This window comes from Nesoenas mayeri (assembly GCF_963082525.1).
Source record: "Nesoenas mayeri genome assembly, chromosome: 3".
NCBI classification, from domain to species: Eukaryota; Metazoa; Chordata; class Aves; order Columbiformes; family Columbidae; genus Nesoenas; species Nesoenas mayeri.
Genome location: NC_137544.1, coordinates 1,308,784 through 1,334,588, shown reverse-complemented (window position 1 = coordinate 1,334,588; position 25,805 = coordinate 1,308,784). Strand labels below are relative to the sequence as shown.

General features: G+C 48.3%; 1 protein-coding gene across 1 annotated transcript; it reads right to left on the bottom strand.

The window, feature by feature from the left end:
- Window positions 1-421: 421 nt before the first annotated feature.
- On the bottom strand, window positions 422-25,528 carry ESCO2 (establishment of sister chromatid cohesion N-acetyltransferase 2; the record flags this gene model as incomplete). The annotated part of the gene is made up of 11 exons (XM_080342876.1): window positions 422-560; window positions 1,679-1,863; window positions 2,686-2,829; window positions 3,208-3,297; window positions 3,544-3,675; window positions 7,592-7,721; window positions 12,370-12,430; window positions 14,524-14,614; window positions 19,532-20,516; window positions 22,233-22,301; window positions 25,515-25,528. 11 exons carry the CDS (start codon window positions 25,526-25,528, stop codon window positions 422-424), a joined length of 2,040 nt encoding a protein of 679 aa, XP_080199002.1.
- Window positions 25,529-25,805: the final 277 nt, after the last annotated feature.

Genomic DNA, 25,805 nt, shown 5'->3' with positions numbered 1-25,805 from the left:
ACAGCGTCCCCTGCAGCACAACACCATGAGGGTGTTGTCCCTTAGGCGCTGGGGGAAAATCCTGTTGTTTTAAGACATCTCATAGCGTGTTAATTTAGCGACAGCTTGTACTGAGTCTTTTACCTTTCCCAGCGTGCGCTGCAGGGAGCTCAGGGAGGAAACAGCATCTTTATATTAATTAAAGTTTTTAAGTTACTCACAATAAAATTTAACTTTAGCAGAAACAAACCAACCGGCAACACTAACCCGTATGACAACTCTGTACACAAAGTGACCCGTTCTGCCCCAGCTCGCTCGCACGGGCAGGGAGAACTCGCGCTCAGCAGGAAAACGGCCTTTAGCCGCCTAGCAAGGCTTAGGTGTTCATTTCAACATTGATTTTTAGATTATTTTGAAGCTCAACTTGTACTGATACGTTGGATCAGTTGGTATAAATAAAATTATAGACAAGGAAGTTGGGGGTCTGGCAGTATTTTGTTGCGAATAGCTTGCCATCGGGTGTGGGGTCGGAGAAGGCGATTTCGTCGGTGCTCAGGTAGCAGCCGTACATGAAAGTGCTCCTGAAAAAGAGAGAAAAGAGGCTGCTGCAAACACTTTAATCTGACGCTTAAAACACATTTTCGAGGTGTTTTCCCCCAAGGCTCCTTTGCAGGGACCTGGTTTTGCTTCCATCACTTGGTTTGAAACCAAAGACAGTTGTGAGGTGCCAGTTTGTCATCTTGGCTATAACCAGGAGGCGTTTTAAAATGAGCAAGAACAACGGTTTAAGAGCAAATACAGGCATAAAACTCCCAAAATACAGTTTTACATGGAAACCTGGAGGTTTTAGTTCAATATCTTGAAGCAGTTCCCGTTTGGAGCCCAACACGGCACCCAGGGCCTGCAGGGTGAAGACATTAAACACTAAACCATGGGAGAACGTGGAGAATATTCAGAATACTGTGGTTATACACAAATATATACATAGGTACCCATATCTCTGTGTTCTATACACACAGAGCGAGCAGATATAAGATCTGTGCTACTACAGACCCACAGACCATCAAGCTCCCCCTCAAGTGAATCTGTATCAACAAACAAGGGGAAGATTTTAAATCTTCCACTTTGGTTCGAGATTTTCAAGCTCAGAATTTCCTGCCTGGAAAAATCGCAAGTGTTTTGGACCCATCCAGTAAAATAAAACATAGACTATTTTTTTCCCCAACAAGCACAAGTTTCTCTTGGAAAATCCAGTCTGTGTAGCTGTGTTGCAGGTTCTAGCCAGAAATTAACAGCTTGGCCTATGCTTGTATCAGGTTTTAAATGAAAATATTAGATATACAGAGAATATTTGATTTATATCCTTCCAGTGTGAAGCGGGGCTGATGGAAAGGGAAAAATTTGTAGAATCCCAGCATGTCAGGGGTTGGAAGGGACCTGGAAAGCCCATCCAGTGCAATCCCCCCATGGAGCAGGAACACCCAGATGAGGTTACACAGGAAGGTGTCCAGGCGGGTTGGAATGTCTGCACAGAAGGAGACTCCACAACCCCCCTGGGCAGCCTGGGCCAGGCTCTGCCACCCTCACCCCCAACAAGCTGCTCCTCATCTTTAAGTTGCTCCTCATCCATAAGTAATTTTTGCCGCGGTCGTGGTTTTCCCCGTTGAAGGACAAACCCGGGATGGGATCCTGCTCCTACCTGACCACGTCCACCATGCGCCGGGCGATGCCTTTTCCACGCTGGGGCCCAAACACCCAGATCCTGCTGACGCCGCAGAGCGCGGGCTCGGCCTGGCTGGAGCAGCGCCAGGCGCGCTGGGGCTGCAGTGGGGCCTGCGGATCGGGGGACGTGGCGGCTCCCGCCTCCGACAGCACCCGGAACGCCTGCGGGACGAGAGGACGTGTCAAAATGCTCCTTGTCACCCTGATAACAGCACGAGCTTTGCTTTAATTTCAAAGTATCACAGTATGTTTGGGATTGGAAGGGACCTCAAAAGATCATCCAGTCCAATCCCCCTGCTGGAGCAGGGTCGCACAGGAACACGTCCAGGCGGGTTGGAATGTCTGCACAGAAGGAGGAGACTTCACAACCCCCCTGGACAGCCTGGGCCAGGCTCTGCCACCCTCACCATGAAGAAGTTTCTTCTCAAATTTAAGTGGAACCTCTTGTGTTCCAGCTTGATCCCATTACCCCTTGTCCTATCATTGTTTGCCACCGAGAAGAGCCTGGCTCCATCCTCGTGGCACTCACCCTTTATATATTTATAAACATTAATAATTTCTTTGTTGTTGTTTTTTTGCTTTGGGAGGGGTTGTTTTTTCATAGAATTGTTGTGGTCGGAGAAGACACTCAAGATCACCAAGTCTAACCATTACCTGCCCCATGTCCTTGAGAACTTCACGTCCGTCTGTCCAACCCTCCAGGGCTGGTGACTCCAGCACTGCCCTGGGCAGCCTGTTCCAATGCCCCACAGCCCTTTGGGGAAGAAATTGTTCCCAGATCCAACCTCAACCTCCCCTGGCACAACTTGAGGCCGTTTCCTCTGCTCCTGGCGCTTGTTCCTTCACTCCAACTCCTTTCAGGCAGTTGGAGAGAATCGGTTTTATTTCCTCAGCTTGATCTCCCCCCCTCCCACATTTCTAACACACAAACATCCCCAGTTATTCGCAATTTCCCCCTCTCCTCCTTTAATTAAAACCATGTACCTGCTTGATTGACTCAGCCACTAAGCACCCGACGATCATCTTCTCATTGGACACAAACAAGTACATTTTCGTCTTGGCTGGGCAGCTCAAAGAAACTTGCTTAAATCCCAGTTCATTATCTACAATTTCTCGCACATCTTCTGCCTAAGCAAACAAAACTGGAGCATTAGGAAATAACACGCACATTCTTCGGCGTGAAAACTGTCAGAAAGAGGCCCACTTTCCTCAAAGAAGCTTGTTTTCACACCGGATCAGGTCCTAATGGCGTGGAGAATGTTAAATAATGGGCTCTCACTTGTGTCTTAACCCCCTATGCTCTCGCAAAGCTTCTCACCCCCATCCTCAGGATGGAAAAGATCAGGTTATGTTGGTCAAATAAGAGCTGAAGTACCAGTGCAAGGTTGGGATGTGTCGGGGTGGGTGTCCACAGCCCCCTTGGCTCTGCTGACAACGTGCGATCTGTCCTGGGAGCGGAGCCAAAGCTCAGCTACCACACAACTCCAAAAATCAACAAGCCTGTACCTTCTTGACGGCGTATTTGGGGTCATTTGGAAGGATCAGGACAATTTTCCCATCCCAGAACTCGGCCACAACTCGCTCTTTCTTCCAGCCCTGCCACACAGGGGAAACAGAGAAAACAAACAAGTGGTTTAGCACGAGAGGAAGCGACTCCGTGAAAAATCTGGCACATGAAGCTGTAATTTGAACCACCTCAGCTTTCAGGAATAAAACCAAGTTACGCTCAAAGTGGTGAAGAGAGTCGCTAGAGCTGCTTGACTTGCACTTTAACGTCCCCCGCGGGTGACAACCGCTGCATCCAGATGTCACAGGTGGTTCCCCCGCTCATCCTGGCCTTACCATGTATCTGAGCCCCTCGAGGAAGCGCTCGTGGTGCTGGATGTGCTGCGCCTCGTCCTCCGGGCTGCCCGCCGTGTAGATCATCCCGCACGACTTGCAAACCATGGCACCAAAATGCTTCTGACCCGCATCCTGGTGACAAACAGAATCACCTGAGCGCTCCAAAACTCTTCAAAACCATATTTGGTTTAAGGAACGAGCTTAAGAATCAGTTCTAGATAGAATAATCAAAGGTTCAAGTATTTGTTTTCATTTGGATTTGTGAAGGGGAGGACAAGCTGCTGCTTATTTGCAGAATATTCAGAACTCTATGGCATTAAATTATCCAGGGATGGTTCATCCACCACCTCTGGGCAACCCCGGCCAGGCTCTCACCACCCCCACGGTGAAGAATTTCTTCCTCATATCTGATCTAAATCCCCCCTCTTTTAGTTTCAAACCATCACCCCTTGTCCTATCACATATACACAATTAATGTGTTATTTGGAATAAGCCTTGAATTAGTTCGGCAACATCCTCACTGAGGAAACAATGCAAAAGCGCACTAGAAATTTTTTAAAAAATGAAATTCTGTGTAATTCTGTAGAGTGTTTTCATCAGTGATCTAAAACCAGCCTCATTTCTACCTCTGTCAGTGCAGGGAGGGGAAGAGAAGGAATCAAACAGCAGTTGTGTGAGCAACAGCAGGTTGCTCTGAGTAGCAAAGTGAAACCAAGTTTAAGGACTTGATATTTCCCTGCATCGGCTGCTCTCCTGTCCCCACGTCCCAGTTTGGGCTTCGCCTGGTGTCACAGCACCCACAGGTTGTCCCTCATGGGCCCAACGCTTCAACATGCAACCAAGATCACAGAATCCCAGAGTGTCAGAGGTTGAAGGGCCCTGGAAAGCTCATCCAGTGCAATCCCCCCATGGAGCAGGAACACCCAGATGAGGTTACACAGGAAGGTGTCCAGGCGGGTTGGAATGTCTGCACAGAAGGAGACTCCACAACCCCCTGGGCAGCCTGGGCCAGGCTCTGACACCCTCACCCCAACAAGTCGCTTCTCCTCTTCCAGTGGAACCTCCTGTGTTCCAGTTTGCACCCATTGCCCCTTGTCCTGTCCCTGGTTGTCACCAGCAGAGCCTGGCTCCATCCTCCTGACACTGCCCCTTTCCATCTTGATCCCCAGGAATGAGTCCCCCCTCAGTGTCCTCTTGTCCAGCTCCAGAGCCCCAGCTCCCTCAGCCTTTCCTCACACGGGAGATGCTCCACTCCCTGCAGCATCTTGGTGGCTGCGCTGGACTCTCTGCAGCAGTTCCCTGTCCTGCTGGAACTGAGGGGCCACAAATGGACACAAGATTCCAGGTGTGGTCTCCCCAGGGCAGAGCAGAGGGGCAGGAGAACCTCTCTGACCTACTAACCACCCCCTTCTAACCCACCCCAGGTACCATTGGCTTCCTGGCCACAAGGGCCCAGTGCTGGCTCATGGTCACCCTGCTGTCCCCAGGACCCCCAGGTCCCTTTCCCCTACACTGCTCTCTAATAGGTCATTCCCCAACTTACACTGGAACCTGGAGTTGTTCCTGCCCAGATTCAAGACTCTACACTTGCCCATGTTCTAGTTCATTAAATTTTCCCCACCCAACTCTCCAGCCTGTCCAGGTCTCTGATGGCAGCACAGCTTCCAGTGTCACCACTCCTCCCAGCTTGGTGTCACCAGCAAACTTGCTGATAGTCACTCTGTTCCCTCGAGATAGCAATGACTGCTGAACATGTTCTGCTGCTTTCATCTCAGCGCTCAAAACACTCAAAAATCTGTAGCTGCGAGGTCCTAAATCTGACAGAAATCATGCAAACAACTGAAAAAGCACCGATCAGCAGACAAGAGCTATCACAGCAGCCCTGCTCCCTCGGGAAACTGGCTTGAAAAAGTCGGCGTGTCACCAAGTGAGAACGAACGGTTTACAAAACAAATTACTCATTGCTGAGGGTGTATTTTCTGGAAACCGATACATGTGATGGCTCCGTGGCACACCAGCCTCAGTAACACCGTTTGGGCCTCCTCCTGCTCCAAAATCAGTACTCCACGCTGAAAGGCAGCAGTGGGAAGGCTGGCGTGGAGCTACCAGAGGCAGCTGGTTGTTCTCAGTGAGCTGGTTGGGGCTCAGCCCCTGGTCATGCATCCCTGCTCCCCGTTGTATGTCCTGCTCCTTGCTGTACGTCCCTGCAAATTGTTGCACATCCTTGCTCCTCATCACACATCCTTGCTCCTCACTACATGTCCCTGGTCATTGTTGCACGTCCCTGCTCCTCACTGCACGTCCGTGGTCCCCATCACATGTCCCTGGTCCCCGTTGCACACACTTGTTCCTCATCCCACGTTCTTGCTTCTCACTGCATGTCCCTGGTCATTGTTGCACATCCCTGCTACTCACTGCACATCCCTGCTCCTCCTTGCGTGTCCCTGGTCCCCATTGTACGTCCCTGGTCCCCATCGCACATCCTTGCTCCTCACTGCACGTCCCTTCTCCTCACTTGCACGGCCCTGGTCATTGTTACACGTCTCTGCTCCTCACCCCACATCCCTGCTCATTGTTGAACACCCCTGTTCCCCATCGTACGCCCCTGCTCATCGGACATCCTTGCTCCTCACTGCATGTCCCTGCTCATTGTTGCACATCCCTGCTCCTCACTGCACACCCCTGCTTGTTGCACATCCTTGCTCCTCATTGCACACCCCTGCTCCTCACCGTGTGTCCCTGCTCAGTGTTGCACACCCCTGCTCCTCGTTGCACGTCTCCGCTCTCCTGGCTGCCGTTTGCCCCTGTGGTCGCGGCGCTGCGCTGATTCCGCTCCCAGAGCAGGCCAGAAAACCACGGGAAAGGAAAATTATCTGGCCAAATTCACTCCTACAGCATCCATACACGCTTGGCTGAGTTTCTCTTGGCCTTTTTTTTCTAGCGTTATGTTCCATAAATCTCTTTTTAATTCTCAAACGCACTAAAGTGCGAGTTCCAGTGCAACCATAACAACCTATTTTCCAGCTACTACCCTCTCCTCGTCTATCACAGTATCACAGTATGTTTGGGATTGGAAGGGACCTCAAAAGATCATCCAGTCCAATCCCCCCATGGAGCAGGAACACCCAGATGAGGTTACACAGGAAGGTGTCCAGGCGAGTTGGAATGTCTGCACAGAAGGAGACTCCACAACCCCCTGGGCAGCCTGTTCCAGGCTCTGCCACCCTCACTGAGAAGCAGTTTCTTCTCAAATTTAAGTGGAACCTCTTGTGTTGCAGCTTGATCCCATTACCCCTTGTCCTATCATTGTTTGCCACCGAGAAGAGCCTGGCTCCATCCTCGTGGCACTCACCCTTTATATATTTATAAGCATTAATAAGGTCACCCCTCAGTCTCCTCTTCTCCAAACTAAAGAGCCCCAGCTCCCTCAGCCTTTCTTCATAAGGGAGATGCTCCATTCCCTTAATCATCTTTGTTGCCCTACATTGGACCCTCTCCAGCAGTTCCCTGTCCTGCTGGAACTGAGGGGCCACAACTGGACACAATATTCTAGATGTGGTCTCACCAGGGCGGAGTAGAAGGGCAGGAGAACCTCTCTCGATCTACTAACCACCCCCCTTCTAATACACCCCAGGATGCCATTGGCTTCCTGGCCACAAGGGCCCAGTGCTGGCTCATGGTCATCCTGTTGTCCACCAGGACCCCCAGGTCCCTTTCCCCTACACTGCTCTCTAATATGTCATTTCCCAACCTATACTGAAACCTGGGGTTGTTCCTGCCCAGATGCAGGACTCTACTCTTTCCCTTGTTAAATTCCAGCAGGTTATTCCCCGCCCAATCCTCCAGCCTGTCCAGATCCCGCTGGATGGCAGCACAGCCTTCTGGCGTCTAATACTAAACGTGTTAATCACGGCCCTGTTATGCTCATCAGTGCGGTCAGTTTGAGGTTGACACATGAGGAAACCCACTTATCGCTTCTCCTCGAGACATTTTCTTTCCTGACCACCAAGCTGCCCCAAGGACCCAGCGCGCCCCGAGGGAACCTTACGATGATCATCTGGTCCCGGGAGCTTCTGCTCAGCTCCTTCGCCTTCTTGCTTTTCTGCGAGGTGTGAGACGTTTTTGCGCATGGGCTGGAGCCAAACGGAGAAGTCAGTTCATCCAGTGCAGCCTGCGGCCTGAAAATCATTGCAGAGAGATAGAAATTACTGCAGACAAAGGTTAACGTTGTTTGTTGGGTACCAGGGCAGTGACTGTTATTCCAGAACAGCCCAAACTAAGCCAGGTACAGCAAAGCTTCTTGGCCGCTGTGGCGCCAACTCCTCCGGGGGAAGAGGCTCTAGAAATTGCACCAGAAACTCAATAACGCTTGTTGAGCATCTCTCCCACTTCCACATTCATCCCATTCCCAGGATACTGGAAAAGCAGCAGCTCCTTGAACAGTCAGAGGGACAAACAGCAAAGTGATGAGCAGAGAGGCAGGTCCATGAAGTGTGGAAACTGCGGGTGAAGAAATTGGTGCCCAAATCCAGCAGTTCCCTCCTCAAACCCTGGACGTCCAGACTCCCTGCACAGTCTCAGGGTATGGGCAGTGAGTTGCTCAGCTCCAGGAACCCGCCACCCGAGCCTGACCAGGATACAATACACACAAAGTCTGCCCTAAACACTTCACAGACGCTCTCCTGACTTGTTTAATTTGTGCACAAAATTATAGCCACCTAAACCAAGTCTCTGCCACTGGGTGGGTTGAGATCTGTGGGTTTGGAAGGTCTCCCGTGCATGGAAGGGGAGACCAACATGAGGAGCCATGGCTGTGAGCACCTGGGAATGTGGGCACAGGGGACACAGGGAGCAGGAGCCTCAGGTGTCACCGGGGTGTGACACACAGAACCGCAGCTCAAGGTCTGCACTGGGCTTCTGGGAGGTGACATCACTTGGGGACAAGGGTCCTCCCTGCCAGGATCGGCAGGAGAAGCAGCATCGCAGAATCATTTTGGTTGGAAAAAACCCTCAAGATCATTGAGTCCAACCATAACCCAGCCCTGGCACTGACCCATGTCCTGAGAACCTCATGTCCGTCTGTCCAACCCTCCAGGGATGGTGACTCCAGCACTGCCCTGGGCAGCCTGTTCCAATGCCCCACAGCCCTTTGGGGAAGAAATTGTTCCCCACATCCAACCTCAACCTCCCCTGGCGCAACTTGAGGCCGTTTCCTCTGCTCCTGGCGCTTGTTCCTGGGGAGCAGAGCCCGACCCCCCTGGCTCCAAGCTCCTTTCAGGCAGGTCAGAGATCAGAAGGTCTCCCCTCAGCTCCTGTTCTCCAGCTGAACCCCCAGGTCCCTCAGCCGCTCCATCACACTTGTGCTCCAGCCCCTCACCAGCTCCGTTCCCTTCTCTCCCCTCGCTCCAGCACCTCAAGGCCTTTCTTGGCGTGAGGGGCCCAGAACTGCCCCAGGGTTGGCGGTTTGGCCTCCCCAGGTCCCAGCACAGGGACGGTCACTGCCCTGGGCCTGCTGGCCACAGCAGTGCTGGCACCAGCCAGGATGCCGGTGGCCTCTTGGCCACCTGGGCACACGCTGCCTCATGTTCAGCCGCTGTTACCAACACCCCCAGGGCCTTTTCCAGCCGCTCTTCCCCAGCTGCAGCGTTCATGGGGTTGTTGTGACACAAGCGCAGGACCCAGCACTTGGCCTTGGTGAACCTCAGACAATTGGCCTCAGCCCATCATCCAAAACCATCTCACAAAGCTCCAAGTGTTCCCGTTTTGCAAGGAAAACTGACTCTAAAGTGCTTGCCACGCCAGCACCACCGTCCCCTCAAGGGGAAAAAAAGGGAAGAAAGTGAGAAATTGAACCCAAAGAACTTCTGGAGCATTTCATCCAGGTTCTGATCAAGGTGGACAGGAATTAGGCCAAGAGAAATTGTTTCATATTCAGATCCAGCCATAGACATTTTACATCAATTTTTGACTTTATAACGTGGGCTTCAGCTACTGGGAAGCACATTGTTCAGGGTGTTAATAATTTCATTCATAATAATCTAACCCACCTTCAGGCTTCTGTAGGCAGGCTGGCATTTCTCAAGCAATCATACAAGTGGAAAATTGTAACTGTTGTGCAGCAAACCTTAAGATGGAACTAATTTAGAGATACACCAAACGATTTTATAGATTTGGCTGCTAAGGAGAATTTCTGAAGCGGAGACTCAATGGAGGGAAAGCTTGTGCTCATCAGTCCCCCCAGAGACCCACGAAGCCAAGAGTGTTTGTGCTTAATGACAAACACGGGGATTTCCACCCGTTCCACGTCCCGCCTGCGCCACCAAAGCCATTTGAAAAAGCCACATGAGGAAGCAAAGCAAATATGGCAATCAGATCTCGCTTTCAACACCCCCGCGGCACAGCGCTGCAGTAGCCACTTCTGGAACGGTTTATTTGGCTCTTTTAGGAGCAAATTCAAGTGGGTTTGTTTTCATATGTTCACACTAAGCTCGGCTCAGAGTGCTTGAATCGGTAACAAAATGCATCAAGAAGTCGATTCAATATGGGCGAGGGATTAGCGGCTCTGGTTCTCGTGTGGGCAAACAAGGCTTTTCCCACTACGAGCACAGCAGCAAATTAATGGAAGAAATCAGCTAATTGGAAGTAGAGCCACCAGGTGGCAAAATGACACCTTGCCAGCAAAAAATTTAGCAAGATGATGCTTTTCAGAGTCAAAAAGGAAACTTCACACGTTTGTGATTTGTTTCCAAATATCAAACGTGGCCCAGCAGGTTTGTAAAATACCCACTTAGGTGAGCATGGGAAAGCAGAAGATTCCGTTAATCCTTTTCACCCGTTTTCATTAATATTACAACTTCTGTCTTGCCTTTGGCGCCCGGATCTAAACTTCTGAGTGTGCTGCCGTGCTCAAAATTTACCTGGTTTAAATAAAAATGAAGCGCAATACAAAGCAGAGCTGGGCAGTAACTGATGGTTGCATTGGGGCAGTTTCCGTGCAGGATGTTGGTCAGTCTTGGCCATGGTGCTGTTCACTTACAAATGTACAATCACAGGAGGAGCTATTGCGGAAAAGCAATGAGCTGACAGCAGGGAGATCGGTTTGATGCTCAATTTAAGGAATATATAAAGAGCCAAACCCTGAGGAGATTCTAGTGAGGGATGGTGACACCTTCCCACACCGAGCAAAACAAAGACACCATGGTTTGGTACCAACTCCCATTGTATTTAGCGCTGTTGAGAGTCTCTGGGAAGCGACTGCTCGTTGTAGACACTCCAGATAAAGATACAGAACATGCAGAAGTCGCATAAATAACTAAAAATCCCTCTACAGGCCCAAATGACGCCCAGGTTGTGCTGTTCTTAGTGATAAATATATCCTGAAATAGCCCCCCTTGTTCTAATGATTTTATCATTAGCAACAGCTATGAGAAAACTCCTTATTAGCGAGATAAAATAATCAGCTCAATAATATGTATTATACAAATTCACAGGTAAAATGTACTACAGACAGTAAAATATGTGTATTTCCTTACTCATGGGCTAATATCCCTCTAAACCAACCGCTTTCATCTTCCCTTTAAACAGAAAGCAAAGAAGAAAACCCTATGAAAATGCCAGACTCCCAAACCTTCCAAGGACGGGGAGAAAGCGAAGTTACTGTTTTTAGAACTAGTATTATTACTATTTTTAAATAACCATTCAGGTACGACACTTCTGATCATTCTTGAAGGGAGCTGGCAAATATCACAGTATCACAGTATGTTTGGGATTGGAAGAGACCTCAAAAGATCATCCAGCAGGAACACTCAGATGAGGTCACACAGGAAGGTGTCCAGGCAGGTTGGAATGTCTGCACAGAAGGAGACTCCACAATCCCCTTGGGCAGCCTGGGCCAGGCTCTGCCACCCTCACTGAGAAGTAGTTTCTTCTCAAATTTAAGTGGAATCTCTTGTGTTCCAGCTTGATCCCATTACCCCTTGTCCTATCATTGTTTGCCACCGAGAAGAGCCTGGCTCCGTCCTCATGGCACTCACCCTTTATATATTTATAAACATTAATAAGGTCACCCCTCAGTCTCCTCTTCTTCAAACTAAAGAGCCCCAGCTCCCTCAGCCTTTCTTTATAAGGGAGGTGCTCCACTCCCCTAATCATCTTTGTTGCCCTACGCTGGACCCTCTCCAGCAGTTCCCTGTCCTGCTGGAGCTGAGGGGCCACAACTGGACACAATATTCCAGATGGGGTCTCCCCAGGGCAGAGTAGAGGGGAAGGAGGACCTCTCTCGACCTACTAACCACCCTTCTTGTAATACACCACAGGTACCATTGGCTTCCTGGCCACAAGGGCCCAGTGCTGGCTCATGGTCACCCTGTTGTCCACCAGGACCCCCAGGTCCCTTTCCCCTACACTGCTCTCTAATATGTCATTTCCCAACCTACACTGGAACCTGGGGTTGTTCCTGCCCAGATCAGGACTCTACACTTGCCCTTGTTAAATTCCATCAGGTTATTCCCCGCCCAACTCTCCAGCCTGTCCAGGTCTCTGATGGCAGCACAGCTTCCAGTGTCACCACTCCTCCCAGCTTGGTGTCATCAGCAAACTTGCTGATAGTACCCTCAATTCCCTCGTCCAAATCATTAATGAATATATTGAATAATACTGGCCCCAGCACTGCCCCCTGAGGCACTGCACTAGGTACTGGCCTCCAACTAGACTCCGCACCATTGACCACCACTCTCTGACTTCTCTCCTTAAGCCAGTTTGCAACCCACCTCACTACTCTATTGTCCAGACCACACCTCCTCAACTCAGCTGTGAGGATGAACCCACCTTTTCTTGCTGGTCGGGGCTGTGCTGAATATGGGGTAGACGACAGCGTTGGAAGGAGACGCTGGAAAACACAAGAGACGTTATTGTGGTTTCGGATCCTTTTTAGTTGCAGAAGCAGAAATTGCAAAAATGACCCACGACAATAAAATCCAACTGCATAACGAGTTTACAAGAGCAATGGGAAGCTGGCGATGCTGCAGGATAGAAAATTTATCTCCATAAGTGCAATCCAGGCTTTAGCGTTTCCTCGGCTATTAATTAAGGGTGTTAATTAAGCACAGGCTTCTCCATTTGCCATTATTTTGGCTAAGCACTAACCCACAGCTTCATCCTGGAGAAACTGCAAAATGACAGCAGTTTTAGGATAACATAGCAAAGATTTTGGTAAGTAAAACTAACCAAATTATTAATTAGGAATATATTTTCCCTCCGGTGTAAAAGGTTTAGGTACGAGAGTGTTTTATGCACTGAGTGCATCCGCAAATAGACACAAATTACAGAGAATACTAAAGTGTGTAAGCAAGAACAGGTTTGGAGATGGCGTGAGCCTACAGAAAATGACTTAAAGTTCCAAAGGCAGATAAATAAGTTCCCATGGGAAGCAAAACTAAAGGGAAATGGGGAAAAAAGCTCAGGGGTGTTGGCAATTCCTTCAAGAAATGGATTAAGAGCGGTTGGGCCAAAAAGATGTGGAGGAAGGGACAAATGTGAGTAAACGTGGAGTTTTTCCTGAAGGGACCATGAGGGGAACAGGAACCTGGGGAAGCGGAGCGGGAATGGGAAGGGGTTGAGGCAAACACGCCAAATTGTCCAATCAGCTTCAGCTGAGAAGGCAACGGAAACAAGGGGAAAACCCTGAGGAGGCAGCGCTTAAACCAGCTGGCAAAACACTTGGTGCGGTTTTATTTCAGTCACCAATAAAGAAATGGTTGTGCCAAGGTCGTCAGCGCAATTAAGACACAAAGGAGGGATGAATTCCCACAGCTGGGGAAGGGTGCAAAGAGAACTCTCAGGTAAATTAGACCTGTTCAGATGAATGAAGCCAGGGCTGCTGAGGCCAGAACAGCAACTGCTGCTTCATTTTAGGGGGAAAAATGGAGAAAGAAGGAAATGAGGATAAAATAACACGAGCTCAGCCCCTGCAAACATCCACATTAGCACATATTTGGGAAATGAGGCCAACACAATATTTGGCTTTAATGAAATAATATTTGAGCAACGTGGTTTAGTTTTTATTATCACCAAGAGGAAAAATAACAAATGTATTGAAATATATATATATGGAACTTGCGTTAGTGGGGAAATATAGTGGTTATAAACCAACCGTGATTCTGTGGTTATAAACCAACCGGGAGGGTTAAAGAAATAATGATTGTTAATGATTTGTTGCCAAAACACAAAGTGTGGAGTGGAGTTTCCTCAGTGATTATCAAGAGGAGATAATAATAGATCCTTATAACTTTGGAGGTGAAAGAACACATAGTTTAATTTAAAAGAGTTCTTAGGCTGAGAATAGGCAGAAACAAATAGATTGAAATAAGGATAAGGAGACAACTGCACTGAACAGCAATGGGGAAAATAAGGGATAAAGATCCACCCACTGGGCAGCAGCTGCCTGGAAAACACTTTAAATAAAGGAAAAATAGGTTTTCTGTGGGCGTATGTGGTGTATTAATTAATGCCTTCCTGCTAATTAGTGCTGCTGAGGCTCAGATGGGTTTGGGAGCAGCACAGTAAAACATACGGAAAACAGAGAAATGAAAAGTCAGATGCCTAAAAATCCTGTTTTCTAAAGGTAAATGGGAAGAATCGGGATAATAATCCGGGGAGAAAAGAATGGGGGAAAAATAATAGGATTCAGATGCAATGATTTCCCAAATCTTACAGGGAATGTAGCGAAGCAAAGAGGGAAGATGGGCCATAGACATGAGGAAAACAAACAGTTTATAGCGCTTAAGAATAAGAGATTGATCAGAGAGACAGCAGCATCTCTGTAATTACCGAGCCACTAATTAAACCACCAAATGACAGGGGGAGATGGGAATTGAGCAGAGCGGGTCCTGCTGGGGGAAAACCAGGTGAATAGAGGTTTTTCCACCTTATTTTCCTGCAGGAACAAAGTTCATAGATCAAAACATGGATAATCCAGCTCACCTTGTTTCTTGGCCTGAAGTGGAGAGTGGCTGGAGACAATAACGCAATCGTCCGACTCACAGGTGGTGGAAGAACCAACTTCATCGCCATCCTATAAATTAAAACCATATTTTTAGGGCAGAAAGAAAGTTGATCGAGTTCTCAAGCAGCAGAATCCCACACGCTCAAGGGGCAATAATTGACATTACAGAGCGGATTTGCCAAGAATAAAAGGCGGGCTTAGCAGAACACGCGTCTCACCTGTTATTTAAATCACACCTGATTAACCTGAATTTGAAAATGGTTTTGATTCTCAGCACCTGCTTTGGGTTTATTGCAGCATACGGGGGTTTATATCATTTCTCACCTCTGCGTTTCTCTGCCTCATTCTCCAACTTTGCATCTTTTTGGAACCCTCTCATTAATGTTCTATAAAAAATTAACGTTCTATAAAAAAATAATGTTTGCCAAGCTGATTTTTGCCTTGAATTCCGCTCTTTTTCTATTCAACAGCGTATTAATTCCCATCTCATGAGGAACAGCGCCCAGGTAAAGCCGTGGCCGAATCCCAGCCCAGATCAAGCCCAAATTTGGTCTATATTCTCAATTATCGCAGTAACGAAGTCACTAAATTCGTTTTCCAAACACTGTGTTGCTGTTTGAACTCTGAGAACTGGTTTCCGACACAAAAATCTGTCACCGCAGCGGAATCAGATGCTTTCAAGTTGTATTTTTAGTAGTACACGTGCAGGATGAGATGGCGCAAGGTGATGTTTGTGTTTTATTAACGCTGCGTTGTGAAAAATATATTGATAATCAAGCCAGGAATGCGAGATAATAAAACAGCGCAGGTGAATAAAGGAGGTAACGAACTGTTGGAGCGATATGGGGGTATAAACCACATTAGCCCTATAAAAGCAGATTGCGTCTTGTTCGCTGCTTCTCTTTGGTATTTGGGTATGAGTATAAAATGCTACGGTGCTTTTGGGCTGGATTTGAGGACAGTGAGTGGGGTGAAAGTGTTTGCGACTGTTCCTGTCCAGTTGGCACCCTGAGATTCCCCTTTGGAGGGAAAAATCCCCATCCTGAGTGGGGCAGTTGGGGTTAAATGGGGAATGAGGAGCCAGGGGTGTGAAGGGGCTAATTAAAGACAATTAACCACAAACACACACAACAAAAACCAATCAAACAAGGCAAAAAGCCAGGAGAAAAAACAAAAGAAGAAAACAGCGTGAAAAATGCAGTTGTGATTCGTGCTAAGATGTTTAATGTTTACAGATATAACCAAATGAGGCACGGACTCTGAATCTGGAAAAAGGAAAAGGTGGTTAAGCTCCATGAAACCTGTATATGAAGTTATATTGACAGAGGGAACTAACATTTTAAGGGTTAACTAAAACTTATAATGGGTGCCTACTAACGAACTAACACTTTAAGGCTTAGTCACACAATAAATGCTTAGTTTAGAGCTTTATGTTAAGAAGAACACAACCCCTTGGAATGCCAAGATAAGAAGTTTTACTGCACGTAGCTGTAAACTTGAGGAGACAAGATAACGAAGATTTACAGCAAAAGGGGGCGCCAGGCTGGTTTCAATGGACTTGGCAGCTTGGGTCCCAGTCAATTCAACATAATGAGCCAAAGGTACAAAGTTCACTGTGATGAAGCTGAAGGAGCTTCATCCAAAGACCCCTCCTCAAATTCACCAAGTGGCACTGAGCAGGCACAACAGGGGAGGGTCTATGGAAATGGTTCTCTGAGACTCATTTTAATCAGAAGCGGGGAAAGGTTATAAATATGTATAGGTGTTCCTGCAGTTATTATGAATATGTAACACTTTACGGTATTTAAGCACACCTCTTGTTGTTTAAAGGTGTGCGCGTGGGGCGGAGCGAATCTCCCACGCACCCAGCGCTGTTTTGCTTATGCTCTAATGAACGCGTGTTTAAGGAATACAAGGAATTGGATTAAATGTTGTTTATCCATAGAAAAAGCGTAAGTTATTTATTTCAACAGGAAAAGAACAAACAAAACACAGGAGAAAAAAGACAAAAAAAACCCTGTAAAAAAGAACCTGTGAAAAAAACACCACACACACAAAAAAGAAAAAGAACTCAAAAAAAAAAACCAAAAGCAAACACAAACAGGACCCACCCCCACCCCCCCCCAAAAAAAACAGGGAAATAAACACAAAAAAATAAAACACCTACAAACAGGAAAAGCAAAAGCAAATGACAACACACAACACACACAAACACCAGGGGAAAAGAAGGGAAAATACAGGGAAGGGAAGAAAAAAGGGAGGAGGGAAAAAAAAAAGGAGAGAAAGAGGGAAAAAAAAGGAAAGAAGGAGGAAAAAAAGGAAAGAAAGAGGGGAAAAAAAAGGAAAGAGGGAAAATAGAAAGAAAGAGGGGGGGAAAAAGGGGAAAGAAAGGGGGGAAAAAAGGGGAAAGAAAGGGGGGAAAAAAGGGGAAAGAAAGGGGGGAAAAAAGGGGAAAGAAAGGGGGGAAAAAAGGGGAAAGAAAGGGGGGAAAAAAGGGGAAAGAAAGGGGGGAAAAAAGGGGAAAGAGAGGGGGGAAAAAAGGGGAAAGAGAGGGGGGAAAAAAGGGGAAAGAGAGGGGGGAAAAAGGGGAAAGAGAGGGGGGAAAAAAGGGGAAAGAGAGGGGGGAAAAAAGGGGAAAGAGAGGGGGGAAAAAAGGGGAAAGAGAGGGGGGAAAAAAGGGGAAAGAGAGGGGGGAAAAAAGGGGAAAGAGAGGGGGGAAAAAAGGGGAAAGAGAGGGGGGAAAAAAGGGGAAAGAGAGGGGGGAAAAAAGGGGAAAGAGAGGGGGGAAAAAAGGGGAAAGAGAGGGGGGAAAAAAGGGGAAAGAGAGGGGGGAAAAAAGGGGAAAGAGAGGGGGGAAAAAAGGGGAAAGAGAGGGGGGAAAAAAGGGGAAAGAGAGGGGGGAAAAAAGGGGAAAGAGAGGGGGGAAAAAAGGGGAAAGAGGGGGGGAAAAAGGGGAAAGAAAGGGGGGGAAAAGGGGAAAGAGAGGGGGGAAAAAGGGGAAAGAGAGGGGGGAAAAAGGGGAAAGAAAGGGGGGAAAAAAGGGGAAAGAAAGGGGGGAAAAAAGGGGAAAGAAAGGGGGGAAAAAGGGGCAAGAAAGGGGGGAAAAAGGGGAAAGAAAGGGGGGAAAAAAGGGGAAAGAAAGGGGGGAAAAAAGGGGAAAGAAAGGGGGGGAAAAAAGGGGAAAGAAAGGAGGGGAAAAAAGGGGAAAGAAAGGGGGGGGAAAAAGGGGAAAGAAAGGGGGGGAAAAAAGGGGAAAGAAAGAAGGGGAAAGAAAGGGGAAAGAAAGGGGGGGAAAAGGGGAAAGAAAGAGGGGGAAAAGGGGAAAGAAAGGGGGGGAAAAGGGGAAAGAAAGGGGGGGAAAAGGGGAAAGAAAGGGGGGGAAAAGGGGAAAGAAAGGGGGGGAAAAGGGGAAAGAAAGGGGGGGAAAAGGGGAAAGAAAGGGGGGGAAAAGGGGAAAGAAAGGGGGGGAAAAGGGGAAAGAAAGGGGAGGAAAAGGGGAAAGAAAGGGGGGGAAAAGGGGAAAGAAAGGGGGGGGAAAAGGGGAAAGAAAGGGGGAAAAAACCACAGTAAAAAAGCCCCACCCCCCAATTCCCAAAAACCAGCAAAACAAAAACCAAAGCCAATATGAAAATCCAACACCCAGCACCAGCACCCAGCGGCCAAACAAGCTCTGGCGCGCCCCTAGCAGCGCTGGGCGCTCAGGTACCAACACTGGACCCGTTCAGGTCCCTTCAACGCGCTACAGAACCAGTTGTGCAAACCCGGCCCGAAAGCTCCTCGTCCCTTTGTTAAAGCAGCAGAAGGGGGTGCAGCCTCGCTCCCCTGGGAAGGAGCTGCCGGGTCAGCACCAGAAAATGATAAATAATCACTGAAATATCCAATAAATAATAAAATAATAGATCAAAAGATGTAATAAATAATCACTAAAAAGAACAGCGGAGACGCTGCTGCTGCTCCCCCGGTTTTGCAGAGCACAGCTCTGCAGGGCCGCACTGGGCCTCTGCGACTTCATGAAAACAGAAATAATAATAAAAAAAATGGATATTTGTAACTTTTTCACCTTTGGCATCAATCACACAAAAGAATTATATATATATACTGTCTTTTGCAAAAAGATCCTGTGGAAATCATTCCTGTCAGCTGTCAGGAATGGAATATTAGCGCAACAGAGAGATGGACGGTGAGACAGGGACGCTGACAGAAACTTCATGAATATTTACCACAGTTTTAGAGGGATAGAATCATTTTGGTTGGAAAAAACCCTCAAGATCATTGAGTCCAACCATAACCCAGCCCTGTCCCTGCCCCATATCCCTAAGAACCTCATCTAAGCGCCTTTTAAACCCCCCCAGGGCTGGTGACTCCAGCACTGCCCTGGGCAGCCTGTTCCAATGCTCCACAGCCCTTTGGGGAAGAAATTGTTCCTAAATCCAACCTCAACCTCCCCTGGTGCAACTTGAGGCCGTTTCCTCTGCTCCTGGCGCTTGTTCCTGGGGAGCAGAGCCCGACCCCCCTGGCTCCAAGCTCCTTTCAGGCAGGTCAGAGATCAGAAGGTCTCCCCTCAGCTCCTGTTCTCCAGCTGAACCCCCAGGTCCCTCAGCCGCTCCATCACACTTGTGCTCCAGCCCCTCACCAGCTCCGTTCCCTTCTCTCCACTCACTCCAGCACCTCAAGGCCTTTCTTGAGCCCTCAGGTGATTTTGGCGCCCCTGACGCCACCATTTTGAACCCTAAGGTGATTCCCGCCACGCCTGGGGGCGCCATTTTGAGCCCTGAGGTGATTCTGGGGCCACCATTTTGAGCCCTGAGGTGATTCTGGGGCCACCATTTTGAGCCCTGAGGTGAGGAGCCCAAAACTGCCCCAGGTTTTGAACGTGCCTTCATGATTAAATCTGTGGAAGCTTTCCTATGCAAAATCCACTAATATATCTGAATAAAAACCCAGCGTTCAAACCACCAGAGCTTCAGCGAGCTCTGTGTGTGTCACCCCAACATCCCTGTGACAACTCACCACGTTCTCAGCATCGCTGCCTCCTGCACCGACCGGACCCGAGGTGCTTCCACTTTCCTGCGGGGACGTTTTTCCTTCACACGCCGAATCTCTCTCTTGATTCACACACCTCGTGAAACCCTCCTTGTCTTCACCTCCCTTCTGCTGAGCTGCAGGAATCCTCCTCAACACCTCACCAGCCTCCAGAGCTTTGTTTCCATCAGCCGAATGAGACTTTGCAGCTGCCGGGGGCCGGGGCTGATCATTTTCTTGCAGAGATCTGGTGTCCAAAACAGGTTTCTTGGAGTGCGACCTCTTCCCAGCAGAAAAGAACGCAGCTCCCAGCTGGAGTTTCAGGGCTGGTTTCACCGTCATGCTCAGCACTCTGAAGGGTGAATCCATCTTCTTTTTAATTAAGGGATTCACATTTTCCTTCTCCGCAGTGGCTTTTCCCACCGGGGCGCCTCCCTTTGCCTTCTTGAGCGTTTTGGGGACGGTTTTGCCATGTTTGGAGCTGGTTGCATGCTTGGGTGGCTTTATGCTCGTGTTCCTGCTCGCATTCACGTTCATCTTCTCACTCTTGCTGGCAGTGGGGAGACGTTCCCCCCTGTTCCCCTCACCCAAAAAGCGGCTCTCACTCAACTGTTTCCTCTCCACAAGAGTCAGGTACCGCTTCTCCTTGCTATAAAAAGACACCACGGGAATGAGCGGCTTGTAGGATGACGCCGTTTTTGGGGATAATTCCCCCGAGGATTCGCTTTGTGCGGCCACAGGAACGCTGGTCGCTTGAAGAGGAGAAATATCCAACCTCCTCGGCAGCGCCGGCTTCACCACGATGGGCTCGTTTTCCTTCATCTCATCACCAGAGCTTGAGGACCATTTTATTGGAGAAGCAGAGCCATCACTTCTGGGTTTCTTGAGTGGAGACGGACGTTCGGCGAAGCCCATCATTGGTTTCTTCACAGGAGTCTCGAAGGATGAGCTGTGAACATAATTACATGTACACTGAGAGCTTTTCGATTCCTTTTTTATTTAAATAGCGCTTAATTTTCACTCGGCCTAGTTGCCTATACTGATATACACCCTATAACAAATATCAGACATCTAAATATATGTGAGAAATGCAGTTGTGATTCGTGCTAACATGTTTAGTGTTTACAGATACAACCAAATGAGGCACGGGCTCTGAACTTGAAAAAAGGAAAAGGTGGTTAAGTTCTATGTAAAAAGTTATGAAACTTGCTTATGAAGTTATACTGATAGAGGGAACTAACATTTCAAGGTTTAACCAACCACATAATAAGGGCCTACTAACGAACTAACACTTTAAGCCACATAATGAATATCTAGTTTAGAGCCCTATGTAACCAATTGTGTTAAGAAAAAAACAGAACCTCATTGAATGCCGAGATAAGAAGTTTTACAGCACCAGCTGCAACTTTGAGGAGACACGATAACCAAGATTTACAGCCAAAAGGGGGCGCCAGTCTGATTTTGGTCAACTTGGCAGCTTGGGTTCCAGCCAGTTCATCATCATGAGCCACAGGTACAAAGTTCACTGTGATGAAGCTGAAGGAGCTTCATCCAAAGACCCCTCCTCTAAATCACCAAGTGACACTGTGCAGGCACAACAGGGGAGGGTCAAGGAGGAGACTATGGAAATGGGTATCTGAGACTCATTTTAATAAGCGGGGGAAGGTCATGAATATGTAGAGGTGTTCCTGCAGTTATTATGAATATGTAACACTTTACTGTATTTAAGCACACCTCTTATTGTTTAAAGGTGTGCGCGTTGGGCGGAGTGAATCCCCTACGCGCCCAGCGCTGTTTTGCTTATGCTCTAAGGAACGCGTGTTTAAGGAATACAAGGAATTGGATTAAATGTTGTTTATCCATAGAAAAAGCATAAGTTATTTATTTCATATACAAATATCAAAAAGCTTAAGGCTGTCTCGCTGTTATTTTCTTTCCATAGCAACTCTGCTTTCCTGCCTGAAGCTGTTCAAGCACTTTCGGGTGGAATTTAGACAAATCGGTACTATTTATGATTAAAGAGAACAATAAAATGTCTTATTTGTTTCAGACCAACTCAGATTTGCTCCTGAACCCGCTGGCCAAGAGGAGAAAATCCATTTATTTAAAACCACGTTCAGCCGTTCCCGGTTGTAACACATTTGGTGCAAAACCCCATGCGGTGTTTCCTCAGCGCCTGTTTACACTTTATCTCGGGAATTTGTCCTTCAGAACTTAGAACCCAAACTTCATGCTCCCTCCCTGGAATGTTTTTGTGGGGGAAGAACAGGATGAGTGTGAGAAAAAACTGTTCAGCTGTTCAGGAAAGAATGAGAAACAAGCTGGGCTCTGTGTTTTAAAGCTCAGCTTTTGTCCAAAGTTTCTCCTTCGCTAGATTTAGGGGAAAAAAATCTATAAGTTTTTAGGTATATCTAACTGCCCTGTGCTATGCCACAGATTTTTAGCTTCAGTTTCCTTGTCTATTAGATGAAAACTCTCAAGACGCTCAATACAATATAAAAAGTGACATACGTCACTAAATAATAAATACGAGGTAATGCTACATGTGTCTCAGAACAATCTTAATATCTTTTCTACTTTGCATTAAAAGCTCTGAAGGATTTTAAAGATCTGGTTTCTTCTATCTGCAGCAATTAGGTTGTTTTTATTATGCAAGCTCACATACCCATCGGTCTCGGTAGAACCGCGGCTCCTTTTCTGGGGGGTAACGGCTGCCATGTCCTCAGCAGAGTGCCTGCAAGAACACAGTTTTAATGGCTTGAAATAAGATTTCTAGTAGAAAAACAAAATTAAACATAGTAAAGAAGGAAGAGAAGGTGGGGAACTGGGAAGAAAACAGCGTGACGGCGGCTAAAATAACATCGGGATGCGTTTTGTTGAGCGTGAGCTGTAAAACAACCGCACCCAAAGGATCTTCAGCTCACGTCCAGTTGTTCATCACAAACAGGTCCTAAAGCTGTTTCTCTCAAATGGAGTCGGATCATTCAGAAACATGTTTTATTTTCCATCTCTGACAAATCCCCTTCCTAGAAATCTGCCTATATCCATGGGCACCTTATTCCTATGAGGATTTCACATTGGTATTCACCTCCAAGCCAAGGCAGCTCTTTACACAATGCACTTTGAGAGTTTCTCTCCCACTTTCCACCTTGCCCAATACCCCAAACCCCACTTTTTGAGCCTTCATTGACACATGAACCAATTAAACCACATTAACACTCGCTGCTGGTTGATCCATCTCTTCCAGTTTGAGCCTTTGACACAGTCTCCCACAGCATCCTCACAGCTAAGCTGAGGAGGTGTGCTCTAGACAATAGAGTAGTGAGGGGGGTTGCAAACTGGCTTAAGGAGAGAAGCCAGAGAGTGGTGGTCAATGGTGCAGAGTCCAGTTGGAGGCCAGTATCTAGTGCAGTGCCTCAGGAGGCAGTGCTGGGGCCAATAGTATTCAATATATTCATTAACGATTTAGACAAGGGAATTGAGTGCACTATCAGCAAGTTTGCTGATGACACCAAGCTGGGAGGAGTGGTGACACTGGAAGCTGTGCTGCCATCAGAGACCTGGACAGGCTGGAGAGTTGGGTGGGGAATAACCTGATGGAATTTAACAAGGGCAAGTGTAGAGTCCTGCATCTGGGCAGGAACAACCCCAGGTTCCAGTGTAGGTTGGGAAATGACCTATTAGAGAGCAGTGTAGGGGAAATGGACCTGGGGGTCCTGGGGACAGCAGGGTGACCATGAGCCAGCACTGGGTCCTTGTGTCCAGGAAGCCAATGGTACCTGGGGTGTATTACAAGAGGGGTGGTCAGTAGTTCTCCTTCCCCTCTACTCCGCCCTGGTGAGACCACATCTGGAATATTGTGTCCAGTTGTGGCCCCTCAGTTCCAGCAGGACAGGGAACTGCTGGAGAGGGTCCAGCGCAGGGCAACAAAGATGATTAAGGGAGTGGAGCATCTCCCTTATGAAGAAAGGCTGAGGGAGCTGGGGCTCTTTAGTTTGGAGAAGAGGAGACTGAGGGGTGACCTTATTAATGTTTATAAATATATAAAGGGTGAGTGCCACGAGGATGGAGCCAGGCTCTTCTCGGTGGCAAACAATGATAGGACAAGGGGTAATGGGATCAAGCTGGAACACAAGAGGTTCCACTTAAATTTGAGAACAAACTTCTTCTCAGTGAGGGTGTCAGAGCCTGGAACAGGCTGCCCAGGGGGGTTGTGAAGTCTCCTCCTTCTGTGCAGACATTCCAACCCGCCTGGACATGTTCCTGTGCGACCTCACCTGGGCGTTCCTGCTCCAGCAGGGGGATTGCACTGGATGAGCTTTTGAGGTCCCTTCCAATCCCAAACATACTGTGATGCGTGATGATTATCACAGTAATATTCACTTCTCACACCTGAAACCCCAGAATAACCAAATACCCATATCACGGGGGACTAATAACAAATATTCATAAACTGCTAGAACACCACGTAAAGAATTACTTTTATTAATTCAATGATCTGCCAGCAGGGGGAGGTTCCTCCCAACCTGCCCATATTAAAGCATTGCTGGTTTTGGGGCGAAGAGAAGCTGCTAAATTAAGGCACCTTGTGATTAAGTTATAAAAGGCACACCCAATTAACCAACTGACGTGATAAACACTTTCTGACCACCTGCAAAACAAGGGGATATTTTTCAAGATTTAGATCTTTCTGTGTGACAAGAGGAGACAGAAGATGAAGTAAAACGTTGTTTGGAAGCAAAGTGCTTAGTTTATATTTAACTAATAATTAATAGACGTAAGTAAGAAACTAAACAATTATAACAAACATCATCTATTATTTCTTAGTATAGATGCATTGTGTGTTGAGATCTTCAAAAATTGTAATTAATATGTAATAATTATGTGAATATAAGCAATGCAAGAGCATCCAGTCTTGGGAGCACTTGTGGAGGATGATCCTCAGTGTTCCCCAGGGGGGAAGGACCAAGAGACATCAGACTATGAATCCTTAATGTAAAACACAGTCTTTTCCCGGAATATATACTGATAACTTTATACATACTGACACCTGTATTTACAAGTTAATTTAGGGGCAAGTGTAGCCAAAGTACCAGGAATCCATACTAATAAGGGGAGGGGTATTGTAAGCCTCGGGTAGTCTGTATAAACCCTGCAGTACCAACCAATGGGGAACATGGGAGGCAAATTGCCGCTGGGACTTGGGGGGGATATAAGCAGGGGCTTTTTGCCCTATTAGGTGTGCCTGCCTTAAGGTAAAACACCTGGTCTTGCAAAATCTTTATTAGAATATGCTTTGCTAAGAGATCCTGCCTGGACCTATTATATTTGCAAAATAGTTGTTTCCTACAGAATCTACTGGGGCACCAGCCCCTCAGCCCAGCACCCCCCAGCGCTCCCACCAAAAGGGCCGGACATAGGGAAGAAGTTGTGCTGAGGGTGGTGAGAGCCTGGCCCAGGCACCCAGAGAGGTGGTGGCTGAACCATCCCTGGAGACATCCCAGGCCAGGCTGGACGGGGCTCTGAGCAGCCGGAGCTGGTGCAGATGTCCCAGCTCATGGCAGGGGGGGCACTGGGGAACCCAAACCATCCTGTGATTCAAAGTGCCCCGAACCCCCTACACCTGACCCAGCACCAGGGCCTGACCCCACGCTGCACTCCTCCCCAGTCCCCACTCCACCCGCAACAGTACGTGGGGCTGGGGCACCTCAGCACCGCCCCAAACCCCCAGCTCGGCGTCTCTCACAACCCCCAACCCACACACCAGACCCCGGGCCCAGCGCCCCCGAGCCCTCAGCGCCTCAGAACCGCCCCGGGCTCTGCCACCCGCACCCCTTGACCCTCCAGCGCCTCGACACGGCCCCAAACCACCACCTCCCGCCCTTCCGAGCACCCACAGTCCCCCAAACCCGCCCCCGGGCAACCAGACCCGACCCCGCTGCCTCACCTCAGCGCCGCCATCGCTCCCGCGCGTTCGAACCCGCGCGCCTTCTCCCGCTCGCCCGCCCTCCCGTTACCATTGGCCGAGCGCCCCGTCACTCATGTATATTTCACCGCCATTGGCCTATCTACGGCGCGCCGCTTTGCGCCCGCCCTCTGCGCTTTCCAACCAATCACGTAGCAGAGCTTGCCGCAGCAACACCCCGAGAGACTACAACTCCCAGCGTGCTTCGCGAGCACAGCGCCGCTTCTGCCCCGTGCGGACGCGCGGGGGCTGCTGGGAGTTGTAGTCCGTGCG